The following is a 17,165-nucleotide window of genomic DNA, read 5'->3' on the forward strand; positions in this document are numbered from 1 at the left end:
GGGCCAATTCACCTAATCTGCACATTTTTGGACTGTGGGAGGAAACCGGAGCACCCGGAGGAAACCCACGCAGACAGGGGGAGAATGTGCAAGGAACTGAGGTGGGAATTGAACCCGGGTCTCTGGCTAACCACTGTGCCAGCGTGCCACCCACGGCAACCAAAGGGTTAGGATTGCCGTCTAACCTGATCATCACCTCCTGAAAGAATTCTAACAAATTTGTCATGACCTCCCCTTGATTAAGCCATGCTGACTTTTCCCTATTTTACCGTGCACTTCCGAGTATTCAGAAGTCTCTTCCTTCACAATGAACTCTAAAGTCTTACCAACGATTGAGGTTTGGCTAATCGGCCCATAATTGCCTGCCTTTTGCCTTGCTCCCTTCTTAAACGGGGAGGGGTGAGGGTTTACGCTAGCAATTTTCCAGTTCTCTGGGACCCTCTGTGACTCCAATGATACCTGAAAGATCACTATTAAAGCCTCCTCTATCACTTCAGCCATCTCCTTCGGTGCTCTAGGGTGTAACCCACTTGGTCCAGATGATTTATCCACTTTCAGACCTTTCAGCTTTTCTAGTACCTTCTCCTTGGTGATGGCCACCGTATTCATCTCTGCACCTCGACTATTGAATTTGTGGGATCTTACTCGTGTCTTCCACCGTGAAGACTGACACAAAGTACTTACTCAGTTCCTCAGCCATTTCTTTGTTTCCCATTATTACTTCTCCAGCATCATCTTCCAGCATAAAGTAGTCTTGGTGTTGAAATAGATACATTATTGGATCACCTTGGGGTAAAACACGTGACAATCTGACCATGTTGGTTCCCCAATTCGTATTATCTTTACCCATTATAAAAATTCATTGATCTTAGTATTGAAATTTCCAATTGATCAGTAGGCGTCCCAGCTTTTTTGGGGGAAGCAAGAATTGGGATTTCCATTGGCAATAATGTAGAGAATTGTTTTGTATGTTAACTCTGAATAGCCTATGTCTAACTTTGAGGTTATGCCCCCTTTTGCTGGGCTCCCCCACCATTGGAAATGGTGGTAGTGATCAGTACTCATTGTGCTGATTGTAGTTGTTGGAGTTGATAGTCCAACAAATCTGTTTCTGTAGGTTTGCTGTGCACTTTCCTCTATTGAGTCCCATTGCTGACATGCTATTTTCAAATTCTTGTCTTTTCTGCAGGTATTTATCGCACTGAGAAAGATAAAGGCACTTTGTATGAGCTGACTTTCAAAGGAGACCAAGCCCATGAGTTCAAACGCCTAGTTTTATTTCGTCCCTTTGGCCCCATCATGAAAGTGAAGAAAGCAAAAGTGGATACATCCAACATGCTGATTAATATCATAGTGCCTCTGGCGAAAAGAGCTGATAAATTTCGACAATTCATGCACAATTTCAGGTAGACGATTAAGTTTGTAATCATTAATTGCTAAGACATTTTTGGTTGAAATCCATTCACATTATAGAAGTGGTTTGCACATCCAGCACCCCCCCCATCTCTAGAATGTGTGTCTAACAAAGAAAGGTTAGTATTATTCTGAGTGCAATGGTTAATTTTTCCCTCATGTATGCTCCTACTTTGTGATTCAATGGAAATAGCAATGGTAAAGAGCATTGAACTGATTCTCCAGAAATAGTTTACAGGGAGTATAAACTCCTAATGTGTTCAGATGTTCACCTGTTTGTGCTTTAGTTTGGATACTGTGCATTGAAGGTCATCTCCTTAAAAGAGCCAGTCACTCTCATAGCCAAATACTACACTGTATCCAGAGTTACCCAAAAAGACGAAAGCAAGTCTTGTACAAATTTTATCTCCTCTAATTAGCCTTAGACTTAACTTGCAAGTCTTTATAAACTTTGGGTGTTTCCCTGTCTTTTAAGGCACCTTGCTAGTTTTTCTGGTGTTGTGGCACAGTCACTGGCCTGCACAATGGATATGAAAGATCCCACAGCACTCTTTTAGAGGTCATAGAGTCATAGAGATGTACAGCATGGAAACAGACCCTTCAGTCCAACCCATCCATGCCGACCAGATATCCCAATCCAATCTGCCAGCACCCGGCCCATATCCCTCCAAACCCTTCCGATTCATATATCCATCCAAATGCCTCTTAAATGTTGCAATTGCACCGGCAGGAATTTTGCCCCTCATTTTCTGAGAATGTTTATCCCTCAGCCAAGATCTGGACCTTTTAGTGCATGTGAATGCAGATCTCTGCGGTGTGAATGGAAAGGTGTTTATACTGTTTATATTTCTATTTAATTGACTTCTTAAAATCCTTTCCTGTGTAATGTGAAGACAAGTTTAAGAAGTTCTTTTCAATTCTGCCAACATGAACTTTTCACAAATCTGAGAGCCTAAACATTGTCAGTTCTAATAACCTGAAGATTTCTAACCCAACTCTCTCTCTCGCTTTGAAGGTTTTAGAAATTAAACATTTCTTCTGTGGTGACTGGTCCTTGAACTGCCCTTCACCCCTCCTAATGGAGAAACTAAAGCTGTTTCAAAACTTAATGTCTTCTGAACTGATTTTAAAAAATTCTCATCCTAGATTTTTCTGAACTGAAAATAAAGCCTTATGTGGTTAACCTATTTGTCATAAGCGTAACAGTATAAACACCTTTCCATTGACACCACAGCGATCTGCAGTCACAAGCCGTATAATAATGCTCAGCTCAGTCACTATCTTGAAAGAACAGTGTTTTTATTTCAAGAGAAAAGAAAACCATTCATGGAAGTAACCAACAGCATCTGCTCCTATTTTGCATTCCAAATTCAAAACTGAAATTAGTAGATATATTTTATATACCCTTTATTGTAACAGTGAATGCATATTTAAAATTGCCTAATTAATTGGAGCATTTTGGGCTACCTTGCAGCTGTGAAAGGTGTTATGTAAATGCTACTCTTTCTTTTTGTTGAGATTTTACTCATTCTGCACTTTGCAATGGCGGAATCCCTCTTAATGGGGGAACATGCAACTAGGAATGGACAGATCTATTACCAACTGAAACTTCACAATGAAACCCTATTGTGTCAGCAAGTCTCAATTCATTTAAGGGCAGAAGGAGCTATTTACTGGACAACCACAAACAGCACTGTCTGCTTTAGAGACCCATTGGCCAGGAGATCTTAGAGCAAGGCAGAGGTCAAATTGCTGGTTTTCCAATCAACTAGCTTGCCAAAGGAAAAAAGTCCATGATGACTTTGAGAAGGTATATTGAGAGGGACAGACATAGCGTGAACATTGTTACCTTCTCAGTCAGCATAAGTAGAATACTCAAACAGAAAAACTGCCCAACCTCTGACAAGAGTCTTAGTGTCACATTTGAATGTCTTTTGTTCATGAAACTGGCTAGTCAAGGTCGAATATGATTTACTGTGAATATTGCTCTGCCTGTTCACAGTATTATTGTATAATATGATAATTATTTAATACATCGCTTTGGCAACTTATGCTTGGTCCTGACTTCAGGCAGAAGTTAATGGGCTTCTGGGGCAATTGAAACAGTGTGTATGAAATTATAGTATCTATTTTATATGCTGGTGACTTTCACGAGTTTACAGTATTATCTGATGAAATACTGGTGGGGGTCAAGTTCAAAAAATGAGCTGAACTTGTAGCAGAAAGTGGCTTAGACTTTCCAGTCAACAGTGAAGGGAAGGCACTTACACAGGAAAGCTGGTAAACTCTGAGGATGTCTCTCACCTGGGTTTCATCTTTTCTGATTGACTTTTGATGGCTAGCAGAAATATCATCAGGCATAAGCAGGTCATCACATCGACATCTTCCTACAGACAGAAAACCAGGAAGGAAAACACATTGATGATCCTTGCTGTTTTAATTATGTTACATAAAAGGAAATAAAGATTGAGACATACATATGGTACTAAGTTAGGAGCTGAAATATTATAAGCAAACATTTAAAAAGAATAAAATCATGATGGAGAAGCATTTTAACATAATGGAGAATTTTAACATACGATAAACTTAAAATTAGTTTTTTAGAACCAGAGATTGTTTAATAATTATGACTTAATAAGCCATTAGAAACCCAGTAATGCCTCATTGAACAAAACATTTCAAGGCTGTTATTTTTCAGAATCTAATAGTGTAAAAAGTGCAAGTATGCATCAAATTAAGTGATTTTAAGTACCTTCTGTGGAGAATTCTGGACAACAACTTCTGCATATCTCAAGGAAGTAGCTGGATTTTCTAGTCAACAGTGAAGTAATGACGACCATGAACAAAGTATCTGGGTCACTAATATCCATTAGGGAAGGAAACTGTTGTCCTTACCTTGTCTGGTCGAGAATGTGACTCCAGACCTACAGCAATGTGGTTGACTCTTAACTGCCCTCTGGGCAATTAAGGATGGGCAATAAATGCTGGCCTAGCCAATAGCACCCTCATCCCATGGATTTTGTTTTAAAAATCCACATTTCACTCCATAGATGTATGGAAACCCGAATTGCTGTAAGTTTCACATGAAGCAACGGTGAACAATGACAGTTCTTTTCATCATTGCAGTTCAACATCTGGCCGATTCTGCAAATGGAGACAATCTTGAGTGAAAGTATAATTGGTCATTGGATGTTATGGTTGCTTAGTGGTAAAAGTGCAAGATTGGAACTGCCAGAGTGTTATGAGTTTAAATGGAGAGGAATTTAAGTGTGTACAAGAAAATTTACTGATTCAATATGTGGGTGTACCTATTAGCTAAGGGGCAAAACTTGATCTACTCTTTGGAAATAAAGCAGGGCAGGTGACTGAGTTGTCAGTGGGGGAGCACTTTGAGACCAGTGACCATAATTCTATTTGTTTTAAAATAGTGATGGAAAGGGATAGACCGGATCTAAAAGTTAAAGTTCTAAATTGGAAGAAGGCCAGTTTTGACAATATTAGGCAAGAGCTTTCACAATTTGATTGGGGGCAGATGTTTGCAGGTAAATGGATGGCTGAAAAATGGGATGCCTTCAGAAATGAGATAACAGTCCAGAGACAGTTTATTCCCGTTAGGGTGAACAGAAGGGCTGGTAGGTATAGTGAATGCTGGATGGCTAGAGAAATTGAGGTTTTGGTCAAGAAAAAGAAGAAAACATATGTGAGGTATGGATAGAAGAGATCGAATGAATCCCAAGAGTATGTAGGCAGCAGGAATATACTCAAGAGGGAAATCAGGAGGGCAAAAAGGGGACATGAGATACCTTTGGCAAATAAGGTTAAGAGGAATTCCAAGGGATTTTACAAATACATTAAGGACAAAAGGGTAACTAAAGAGAAAATAGGTCCTGATGTAGGGCTAACACCTGAAACATTGATTTTCCTGCTCCTCGGATGCTGCTTGACCTGCTGTGCATTTCCAGCACCACTCTAATCTAGACTCTGTTTTCCAGCATCTGCAGTCCTCACTTTTGCCCCTTACAGATCAGCAAGGCCTCCTACATGTGGAACCGCAGGACATGGAGGAGATACTAAATGAATATTTTGCATCAGTGTTTACTGTGGAGAAGGTCATGAAGGATATAGAATGTGGGAAATAAATAGCGATATCTTGAAAAATGTTCATATTACAGAGGAGGAGGTGCTGGATGGATTAAATGCATAAAGGTGGATAAGTCCCCTGGACATGATCAGATGTACCACAGAGCTCTGTGGGAAGCTATAGAAATGATTTCTGGGCCCCTTGCAGAGATATTTGTATCATTGATAGTCACAAGTGAGGTGCCAGAAGACTAGAGGTTGGCTAATGTGGTAAGAAGGCGGTAAGGAAAAGCCAGGGAACTATAGACCGGTGAGCTTGACATCGGTGGTGGGCAAGTTGTTGGAGGGAATCCTGAGGGACAGGATTTACATGTATTTGGAAAGGCAAGGACTGATTAAGGATAGTAAACATGGCTTTGTGGGAAATCATGTCTCACTAACTTAATTGAGTTTTTTGAAGAAGTAACAATGAGGATTGATGTGGGCACAGTGGTGCACATGATCTGTATGGACTTCAGTAAGGCTTTCGACAATGTGCCTCATGGTAGCCTAGCTAGCAAAGTTAGATCACATGGAATACAGGAAGGACTACCCATTTGGATACAGAACTGGCTTGGAGATAGAAGACAGAGGGTGGTGATGGAGGGTTGCTTTTCAGACTGGAGGCCTCTGACCAGTGGTGTGCAACAAGGATTGGTGCTGGGTCTGCTGCTTTTCTTCATTTATGTAAATGATTTGGATGTGAACATAGGAGGTATAGTTAGTAAGTTTGCAGATGACACCAAAATTGGAGATATAGTGGACAGTGAAGAAAGTTACCTCAGAGTACAATGGGATCTTGATCAGATGGATCAATGGACCAAGGAGTGGCAGATGGAGTTTATTTTACTAAATATGAAGTGCTGTATTTTGGAAAACAAATCAGGGCAGGACTTAAACACTTAATGGTAAGGTCCTAGGGCATGTTGCTGAACAAAGAGACCTTGGAATGCAGGTTCACAGTTCCTTGAAAGTGGAGTCACAGGTAGATAGGATATTGAAGAAGGCATTTGGTTTGTTTGCCTTTGTCAGAGTATTGAGCACATGAGTTGGGGAAGGATGTTGCAGTTGTACTGGACATTGTTTAGGCCTCTATTAGCATACTGCATGCAATTCTGGTGACAATGCTGTAGGAAGGATGTTGTGAAACTTGAAAAGGTTAAGTAAAAGATGTTGCCAGGGTTGGAGGTTTTGACCTTGGGAGAGGCTGAATAGACTGGGGCTGTTTTCCCTGGAGTGTCAGAGGAATAGAGGTGACCTTATAGAGGTTTATAAAATCATGAGGAGTGTGGATAGGGTAAATAGCCAAGGTCTTTTCCCTTGGAGAGTGCAAGTGACCTAAGAGGCGACTTTTCCATGCAGAGGGTGATGTGTGTATGGAATGAGCTGCCAAAGGAAGTAGTGGAAGCTGGTACTGTTGCAACATTTAAAAGGCATCTGAACGGGTTTATGAACAGGAAGGGTTTAGAGGGATATGGGCCAAATGCTGGCAAATGAACTAGATTAATTTAGGATATCTGGTCGGCATGGATGAGTTGGACCAAAGCTCTATAGCCTTATGACTCTAGACCTGTTGAGAGTTCAGATTTCATCATGGCATGTTGTGGAATTAAGCTTTGAGAATATAGTACTAGGTAGACTGGTAATTAAATAATTGTAGGTATTGAATTGTAATGAAAATCCAAGCTCTTCCCAGACAATCTGTTTCAGTAGCTAAACAACAGAACAGAAGCAACGATAGTGTCATAAGCCAAAGGGCTTTTCCCATCTGCTTCTTGGTGTCAATGCCAGTGCCATAGTCTGCTTTCAAAACACTTTCTAAGGTTCTGTTTCTTTCTGGAGTCAGAGAGTTCAGCAGAACAAAAACTTGGCAAATTGGGCAGAAGCAGAATCAATCCAGGCTGCTGATGCAGTTTTTGTTCTCTGGATATGTGCATCACAGGCAAAGATGACAATTACTGTTCCTTTTCTATTTGTCCGGAGAAAGTGATGGTGGGCCACCTCAAACTGCTGTGATCAATGATTCTTTGCAGTAGTTTGGCTAAACTGAATGGCTTGTTAGTTTACTTTAGAGGGCAATTAAGAGTGAGCCTTGTTTGACATGGGGGGACTAAGTGTCTTAGCCAAGGCCTGATAAGATGACCAGTTTCTGCCCCTGTAGGATGTTAGTGAATCAGTTGTTGTTTTACAAGAACCAGCAGCACCACTGTTCCTTTTGTTAATACTTTTCAAATTTATTTGCCTAGGTTATTAATGTAGGCATCTATCTTACTAGTCAAGTAGTGTAACAATACCACGCCTGAGGCTGTAACATCACAGTTTAAGCCTTTTCAGTTAGACTGAACTTAAAGCAAAATTTCAAAGAAGATATGATGGAATTACTTCCACCAGAAATTGACTATGTTTCAATTTTTCAAGTTTCCTGGAGAGTTTTACAGTGCTTAGAATAGTGAGATTTCTCAAGCTATTGTCCTAAACCTGCCTCATTACCTATTCTGATAGAAAGCAGAGAGAGAAATAAATGCTGAACTGGTATAAACAGGGAATGTGAATAGTGGAAAATGGGTTGAATGGGTACAAACAGGGAGTGGGAATGGTGGAAAATGGGTAGGCTATGCTGGGAGCAACCCAGACAGAACAAGACATGAGGTGTGGGGTTGGGTTACAAGCACAGAAGAAGGTGTTCGTGCTCTGCAATTATTAAACTTCATGTTGAGCCATGGGGGCTGTAAGGTACAGGACACAAGACTGACTGACCTAAATAGGGTTATGACAAAAATACATGGAAATATTAGTGTTGCGGACACCATAAAGAGTCAATATAGGATTATCGACAGGTTAAATGAATGGGTAAAATCTTGGCTGATGGAATATAATGTGGGAAAATATGAGATTATGCACTTTAGCAGGAAGAATAGAGGAGCTGAATATTATTTAACTGGCTAGAGACTGCAGAAAGTTGCAATACAAAGAGATTTGGATGACCTTGTGCATGAATCACATAAGGCTAGTATTAAAGTTCAGTGATGATAGGGAAAGCAAATGGAATGTTCACCTTTGTTTGAAAGGGAATGGAGTCTAAAAGTAGGGAAATCTTGCTTAAACCATACAAGGTTCTGGATTAGTGGTGCTGGAAGAGCACAGCAGTTCAGGCAGCATCCAAAGTGCAGCGAAATTGACATTTCGGGCAAAAGCCCTTCATCAGGAATCTGCCTGATGCTGCCTGAACTGCTGTGCTCTTCCAGCACCACTAATCCAGAATCTGGTTTCCAGCATCTGCAGTCATTGTTTTTACCTAAACTATACAAGGCACTAGTCAGACAGCACCTGGAATACTGTTAATTTTGGTCCTCTTATCTAAGGAAAGATATACTGCCATTGAAGGCAATCAAGAGAACATTCACTAGATTGTTCCAGCCATGGCAAAGTTTTCCTCCTTATGAGGAGAGGTTGGGTAGGTTGAGCTTATACTCATTGGAGTTTCAAAGAATGAGAAGTGACATTATTGAAACATGTTTGGTCCTTTTGACTGTGTAGATGCAGAGAGGTTGTTTCCCTTTGTAGGACCCAGAGGGCATAATCTATGGGGTCACCTGGTTAGGACAGACTTGAGGAACCTTTTTTCCTGAGGATAATAAATCTGTGGATTGTTTTTAACCTCAGAGGCTGTTAAATATATTCAAAATTGAAGTGGATAATCTGTCCAGGAATTAAGGGTTAAAGATCGGAAAGTGGAGTTGAGAACTATTAGATCAGCCATGATCTCATTGAATGGTGTAGCAGACTCAATGGGCTGAATGGTCTATTTCTGCACATGCCCTTTGTCATCTATGGTCTTATAATAACGAGTTGTTAATGGATACAAGTAAATCTTTCACCACTCAATGGTGAAAATATCATCTTCTTATTAAACATTTGGTTGGGAAAATGGGACCTTGTGCTTTCAATGTCAACAAGCTGCTCACTGCTTTCAGTGATCAATGAATGTGATCTGAAACAAATTAAATGGACCGTTTAAGATGTTAAATTATGAACATAATATGATCTAGAGTCTGGAACACAGAGGGAACATCTAATTGTAATGTTTAAAATTGTGAAGGAGTTTGATAAAGTTGATAAGACAAATGATTTCCTTTTGATAGGTGAATCCAGAAGATTAGGGGTTATCCAATTTTTAAAATAAAGATAGACCAGTTGGGAGTGAAATCAGAAAGTATTTTTCCACAAACTTTGAATGTTCTCCTTCAAAAGGCTGTGGGTGTTGGATATCCAAGTCTGGGTCCATGGCTATATATTGGTAAGAATGTCCAGATAAATGGATCAAAGGTGACTACATGGTTTGGTGTTGAATAGCAGTAAAGGCTGATAGCCTCCTCTGGTTTCTTGAATCAATATTGTCCACAATCTTCTTTCTTGGTTTGCCTGAAGTCTTTCAAATTCTGCCCAAAATGGAATGGATTTCAGAGCATGGAGAGGTGACAGTATTGTAGAGCTACTCAGGCAACTGCAGTTCTGCCATATAAACAGACTGCTTCCTGGTTGCTCTCATTGCTGATTTGTCTTTGCAGTGCATTCATTTATTTAGCTGTCACTGCAAAGAATAAGACAGTTTTCAGCACTTTTCCTGATCAGCTGTCTAAGACTTTTGTTTCGGAGTCATATTTTTGTTTTCATGCTGATGCCTGATCATTTTATTTCACTTTGCAATATTTGCGAGCAGTAAGCACTCTCACATCCAGACAAGGATTTGCTGAGTTAAAAATGCTTTTGTTTTCAAACTGTGGGTCAAAATTTAGAAGAGGCTGACATCACTTTCTTTATAATACACAAGATCGCCCTGATTTTGAAAATAAAATTAAGTCCATCTATACAATAGTGCGCAGCAATTCATGGCTTGAAGCACTAGAGCTAAGGATTATAATTTATTTTGTGTTTTTGCTGTTAAGTGAAAAATAAAGTTTGTAAATGGAACCAAGCAATAAATAAAGCTTGTAAATAATTTATAAGGAAATATATAATTCCCTCCAGATGGGTTTTGCTGTAGGGTGGTTTTGTGGTCCCATGGGCTGATCATTAATCCTGACTGAACAGTTTTTGCAGATTAAATGTGATCAGGTGGCATGTGGAGAATCATGTACTGTTATAGAGACACCTCCCCACGCGCCCCCACCTCATTCAGTTGCTTACTGGATGGGGCTAATGCCAGTCATGCCAGCATGCGTAATGTGCGTTCCACAGGGACTGCAAGCTGTGCAGGTGACAGATGGTTCCAAGAGGATTTCTAACCTTGCTGTAAGGAAGGGTTTCTCAAAGCCTCCTGGATAATTGCTAGACTGAAAAGCAGAGTAGCTCAGCATGTGATCTCCGCACATGAGAGAGCAATTTCCCTGGCAGGGAGCTGGTCATATACCCATGGATGTTACCTACATACACTAAGTTGGTACACATAGGACAACACAGATTTTCTGCAATTTGTGGCCTGTGGATGTTTATTTCATATGTTTCCAGAATACATTGATTATTAATCATTTTGTCTCCTACATGTAAAAGAATTAAAGAAAATCTGCAAACATCATTTTTCATGATGTTCTACTACATAATTGCCTGTTGCAGAGGAGGCAGTGGTATAGTGAACTGAATTGATTTATTGAGTTAGCTTTATTGTCTCATATATACAATAAGTAAATTAAAAGTCGCCACTTACAGCACCATCTTAGGTACAAAGCTGCACAGATACTTCCCTTAGTTACGGATAATGTCACTGGACTTATGATCCCAAATCCCTGGTTGATATTCTGGGAACAACGTTCAAAACCCAACATGGCAACTTTGAATTTAGTACAAAAAAATTAGAATAAGAAGAATATCCTAATGTTGACTGATCTTGATGTATTCTAAAAACCAGTTTTGTTTCTGAATGGCACTTAGGGAAGGATACTTGCCGTCTTTAACTGGTCTGGCCTACATGTAACTCCAGACCCCCCAGTAATGCAATTTAATTTAATTGCAATCTGGGCAATTGGGATGGGAAAAACGTGCTGGTATGACCAGTGCTACCCACCTCCTATGAATTAATTTTTTAAAAACATCTGAAATGAAATCATTGTGGTAATGTAGGAAATGTGACAGTCAGTCTACCCAGGATAAGGTCCCCAACAACAATAAGATCATAATGAAAGAGCCTGATATACTGATTGTGATTGAAAGAGAAATGGATAATTTCCTTGTTGTTTGTGAAAATATTTCCAAGGGATCAAAGAACAAAGAACAAGGAAATTCAACGCAGGAACAGGCCCTTCTGTCCTCCAACCCTGTGCTGATCCAGATCCTCTATCTATATCTGCTGCCTATTTTCTAAGGGTCCATATCCCTCTGCTCCCTGCCCATTCATGTATATGTCTCGATACATCTTAAATGACACTATCGTGCCTGTCTGTACCACCTCCGCTGGCACCGCATTCTAGGCACCCACCACCCTCAGCGTAAAGTACTTTCCATGCATATCTCCCCTAAACTTTTCCCCTCTCACTTTGAACTCATGACCCCGGTAATTGAATCCCCCACTCTTGCTATCCACTCTGTCTATACCTCTCATGATTTTATAGACCTCAATCAGGTCCCTCCTGAACCTCCGTCACTCTAATGAAAATAATCCCATTCTACTCAACTTCACTTGATACCTAGCACCCTCCATACCAGGCAACATCCTGGTGAAACTTCTCTGCACCCTCTCCAAAGCATCCACATCCTTTTGGCAATGTGGTGACCAGGACTGTACGCAGTATTCCAAATGTGGCCGAACAAAAGTCTTATACAACTGTGACATGATCTGCCAACTCTTGTACTCAATACCTCGTCCGATGAAGGAAAGCATGCCATATGCCTTCTTGACCACTCTATTGGCCTGTGTTGCCATCTTCAAGAAACAATGGACCTGAACACCCAGATCTCTCTGTGCATCAGTTTTCCCCAGGACTTTTCCATTTACCGTATTGTTTGCTCTTGAATTGGATCTTCCAAAATCTATCTCCTAATATTTGCCCAGATTGAACTCCATCTGCGATTTCTCTGCCCAACTCTCCAATCTATCTACATCTGCTGTATTCTCTGACAGTCCCCTTCACTATCTGCTCCTCCACCAATCTTAGTGCCATCTGCAAAATTGCTAATCAGACCACTTATACCTTCCTCCAAATCATTTAGTATATCACAAAGAACAGTGGTCCCAGCATGGATCTCTGTGGAAGACCACTGGTCACAGTTTTCCATTTTGAGAAACTCCCTTCAGCTACTACTCTCTGTCTCCTGTTGCCCAGCCAGTTCTTTATCCATCTAGCTAGTACACCCTGGACCGCATGCAACTTCACGTTCTCCATCACCTCACCATGGGGAACCTTATCAAAAGCTATACTGAAATCCATGTAGATGACATCTACAGCCTTCCCTCATCAATCAACTTTGTAACTTCCTTAAAGAATTCTATTCGGTTGGTAAGACATGACCTTCGCTGCACAAAACCATGTTGTCTAGCACTGAGAACCCCAAATGGGAATAGATCCTATTCCTCAATATCTTCTCCAACAGCTTCCCTATCACTGATGTCAGGCTCACCACTCTATAATTACCTGGATTATCCCTGCTACCCTTCTTAAACAAGGAGACAACATTAGCAATTCTCCAGTCCTCCAGGAACTCATCCATGTTCAAGGATGCTGCAAAGAGATCTGTTAAAGCCCCAACTATTTCCTCTCTTGCTTCCCTTAGTAACCTGGGATAGATCCCATCCAGACCTAGGGATTTGTCTACCTTAATACCTTTTTGAATACCCAACTCTTCCTCCCTCCTTATGCTGACTTGACCTAGAGTAATCAGACCTCTATCTCTAACCTCAACATCCGTCATGTCCCTCTCCTCAATCCTTGATGTTCTGCTGACAACAGGGCCTTGATTTCATGACAGAATCATCTGTCAGTTCATTCTGCATTGGAGTCCACCCTAGATTCTGTGTTCAAGTTGGTGAAATGGAACTTGAAGGCACAGCCTTCTGGATCACTTAGGACTAACCTGAGCTGCATTTAGGAGTCTATACTGTTTTGTCTCTGAATCACTTTGAACTTGTATCAATAACTTCTTTGATTTTAAAAAAAGTCAGAATGACAGTAAATACTCTCTTTAGTATGGTTGAATCCCTGTTGGAATATATGGTCAACTGGGAATTGGGCCCAGTGATGGGATAGATCAGAGCCCACCATTTTGGAGACGATCTTGACATGCCCATATTGTCTCAACTGTGTGTGGAATTATTCTAGACTCCACCCGGGAAGGGAAAATACTGCAAACTCTCTGTGTTGCACAATCACAGTCACTCTTTAAATTTCCACACATGTCCCTAAATTTGGAGCAAGTATCTTGTGCCAAGGGAGAGCTTGTGGTGTATCTGATCTGAAATACTCATTAAGTAAAGGTGAAAGGTTTGAACTGGAGTGTGAGGTCAATTTTGAACATGACGTACAGTTCTATAACTACATGTTTATTTCCTTCTTACCTTTCAATGTTTTCCATCAGGCATCCAGATTATTAACCTCCAGCCATTTAATGTTGAATTTCCTCTTAACCTATTCCTATCTGTTCATCCCAATACTGACTGATAGATGAATGACAGTGGGTTCCAGGTCTTAAGTTTGCTAACTGGTTCTCCCTTCTTGAACAGAGACGTTATGTTTATTCCTTTCTGATCTGATAGAATCTTTCCAGGAAGTGGTAAAGCTTGGTAAGTTAACTCCAGTGCATCTGCAGTGCTTAAGTGCTTCTTTTAAAGCTCTAAAACAAAGTCAGTCAGGACTCAGGACTTGTTAACCCACAGCTCCAACAATTGACTCTGTATCACTGCCCTACTGATTCACAATTTTCCCAAGTTACTCGTTCCCCTATACTACCTGATTTACAACTACTGTTGGAATGGTTACTGAATCCTCTATAACGAGGACAGAAGTAAAATACTTATTCAATTTATCCATCATTTCTTTATTGTCAATTGTCAGCTCATCATTCTCGCTTTCTAGAGGGCTAACACTCACTTCACTTACCCTTTTGCTTTTTAAATGCCTGTTAAAACACTTGCTATCCATTTTAAAAATTCTAGCTAACTTCCTCTCATACTTTAATACCTTCTCCTTTTAGTTATTCCCTACTGTTCTTTATATTCCACCTAATCAACTAAACTACCACTCATCTTTGCACATTTAATACATTTTCCTTAGGTAAAGGCTTTCCTTAATTTCTTGAATGAGTGATGGATTGGATGGTGGATCCACTCCTTAGAAATTTTCTTCAGAGTGGTAGCATATTTATTCTGAGTGCTCTGAAATAGTCCCATTGCTTACCTTTACATTAGTATTGAGCCTAAAATCCCAGTTCATTTCAGCTCACTCAGCTTTCATGATCACGTAATTGCTAAAATACTATCCTTAAATCTACCCTTCTCCCTTTCAAACATTCAAATCAGGAAGGGTGAATAAAGTTCTCTTACTGAAATATTTGTATTATCATAGTCACAGGTGAGGTGCCGGAAGAGTGGAGGTTGGCTAACGTGGTGCCACTGTTTAAGAAAGATGGTAAGGACAAGCCAGGTGGCTATAGACCGGTGAGCCTGATGTTGACGGTGGGCAAGTTGTTGGAGGGAATTCTGAGGGACAGGATGTACACATATTTGGAAAGGCAAGGACTGACTAGGGACAGTCAAAGTGGCTTTGTGTGTGGGAAATCATGTCTCACAAACTTGATTGAGTTCTTTGAACAAGTAACAAAGAGGATTGATGAGGGCAAAGCGGTAGATGTGATCTATATGGACTTCAATAAGGCGTTCGACAAGGTTCCCCAAGGGAGACTGGTTAGTAAGGTTAGATCTCATGGAATACAGGGAGAACTAGCCATTTGGATACAGAACTGGCTGAAAAGTAGAAGACAGAGGGTGGTGGTGGAGGGTTAGTTTTCAGACTGGAGGCCTGTGACTAGTGGAGTGCCACAAGGATTGGTGCTGGGTCCTCTACTTTTTGTCATTTACATAAATGATTTGGATGCGATCATAAGAGGCACAGTTAGTAAGTTTGCAGATGACACCAAAATTGGAGGTGTCGTGGACAGCGAAGAGGGTTACCTCAGATTACAACAGGATCTTGACCAGATGGGCCAATGTGCTGAGAAGTGGCAGATGAAGTTTAATTCAGATAAATATGAGGTGCTGCATTTTGGGAAAGCAAATCTTAGCAGGACTTAATGGTAAGGTCCTAGGGCGTGTTGCTGAACAAAGAAACCTTGGAGTGCAGGTTCATAGCTCCTTAAAAGTGGAGTCGCAGGTATAGGATAGTGAAGAAGGCGTTTGGTATGCTTTCTTTCATTGGTCAGAGTATTGAGTACAGGAGTTGGGACGCCATGTTGCGGCTGTACAGGACATTGGTTAGACCACTGTTGGAATATTGCGTACAATTCTGGTCTTCTTCCTATTGGAAAGATGTTGTGAAACTTGAAAGGGTTCAGAAAAGACTTACAAGGATGTTAGGGGAGTTGAGCTGTAGGGAGGCTATACAGGCTGGAGCTGTTTTCCCTGGAGCATTGGAGGCTGAGGGGTGACCTGATAGAGATTGATAAAATCATGAGGGGCATGTGAACTGCAGGAAGAAATAGTCTCGGAAGGACTGAAAGCGTTCTGATAAATCAACTTATGTTTAGGAGTTATAGAGAATCTGTAAGAATGGATTTGTAACTGGAGATGGGACTGACAATCGACTGACTCAAATTCTACTTATTTGGCCTTTTATTGACTGTCTTATCCATTCCTCTGTCCTGTTGAGGTATTATCCAAACTTCCTTTCTTTCTCATTTGCTGTCATTGACCCTGGTATGATTTGGAGGTTTGAGGGAAACTGCACAAGTTGCAGACAATTGTTTTTCTACTGAACAGTTAGACATCTGGCACTCCTGGATACCCAGTTCTAAGTATAAGTTTCCAAAAAAAGTACAGAGGAACCATCTCTGCTTCCCCAAACATGATTGCACATTTCCTCACCATAGAATACACTTGGAGTCCAGAGTGATCAGAAAATTAGGAAGAATGAAACGTTAGCGCCCTGCAACAAGATAATGCTGAAGATTAGCCAACTGAAACTACAAGAAGGAGGAAGTGAGGACTGCAGATGCTAGAGAGCAGAGTCGAGAGTGTGTTGCTGGAAAAGCACAGCAGGTCGGGCAACATCCGAGGGAGCAGGAGAATCGACTTTTCTGGCAAAAGCCCTTCATCAGGAAAGAGGCTGTGAGCTGAGGGGGTAGAGAGATAAATGGGAGGGGGGGTGGTGGGGCTGGGGGACGGTAGCCGAGAGTGTAAGAGATGGATGGAGGTGGGGGTAAAGGTGATAGGTCGGAGAGGAGGGTGGAGTGGATAGGTGGGAAGGAAGGTGGACAGGTAGGATAGGTCAGGAGGCAGAGTTGGAAGGTTGGAACTGGGGTAAGGTGGGTGGAGGGGTAATGAGGAAACTGGTGAAATCCACATTGATGCCATGTGGTTGGAGGGTCCTGAGGCAGAAGATGATGTGTTCTTCCTCCAGGCATCGTGTGTCTAGGGAGTGGCGATGGAGGAG

At 41.1% G+C, this 17,165-nt stretch overlaps 1 protein-coding gene across 3 annotated transcripts in view; it reads left to right on the plus strand.

Moving 5' to 3' along the window:
* The window catches only part of LOC132833350 (chondroitin sulfate N-acetylgalactosaminyltransferase 1-like), a 193,973-nt gene that overhangs the window by 127,426 nt on the left and 49,382 nt on the right, over window positions 1–17,165 (plus strand). For all 3 annotated transcript variants that reach the window (XM_060851545.1, XM_060851542.1, XM_060851544.1), the window contains one exon: window positions 1,190–1,406. In XM_060851545.1, the coding sequence (XP_060707528.1) occupies window positions 1,190–1,406 (217 nt within the window). The remainder of the gene's footprint in view (window positions 1–1,189; window positions 1,407–17,165) is intronic.

Source organism: Hemiscyllium ocellatum, chromosome 36 (genome assembly GCF_020745735.1).
Source record: "Hemiscyllium ocellatum isolate sHemOce1 chromosome 36, sHemOce1.pat.X.cur, whole genome shotgun sequence".
NCBI lineage: Eukaryota > Metazoa > Chordata > Chondrichthyes > Orectolobiformes > Hemiscylliidae > Hemiscyllium > Hemiscyllium ocellatum.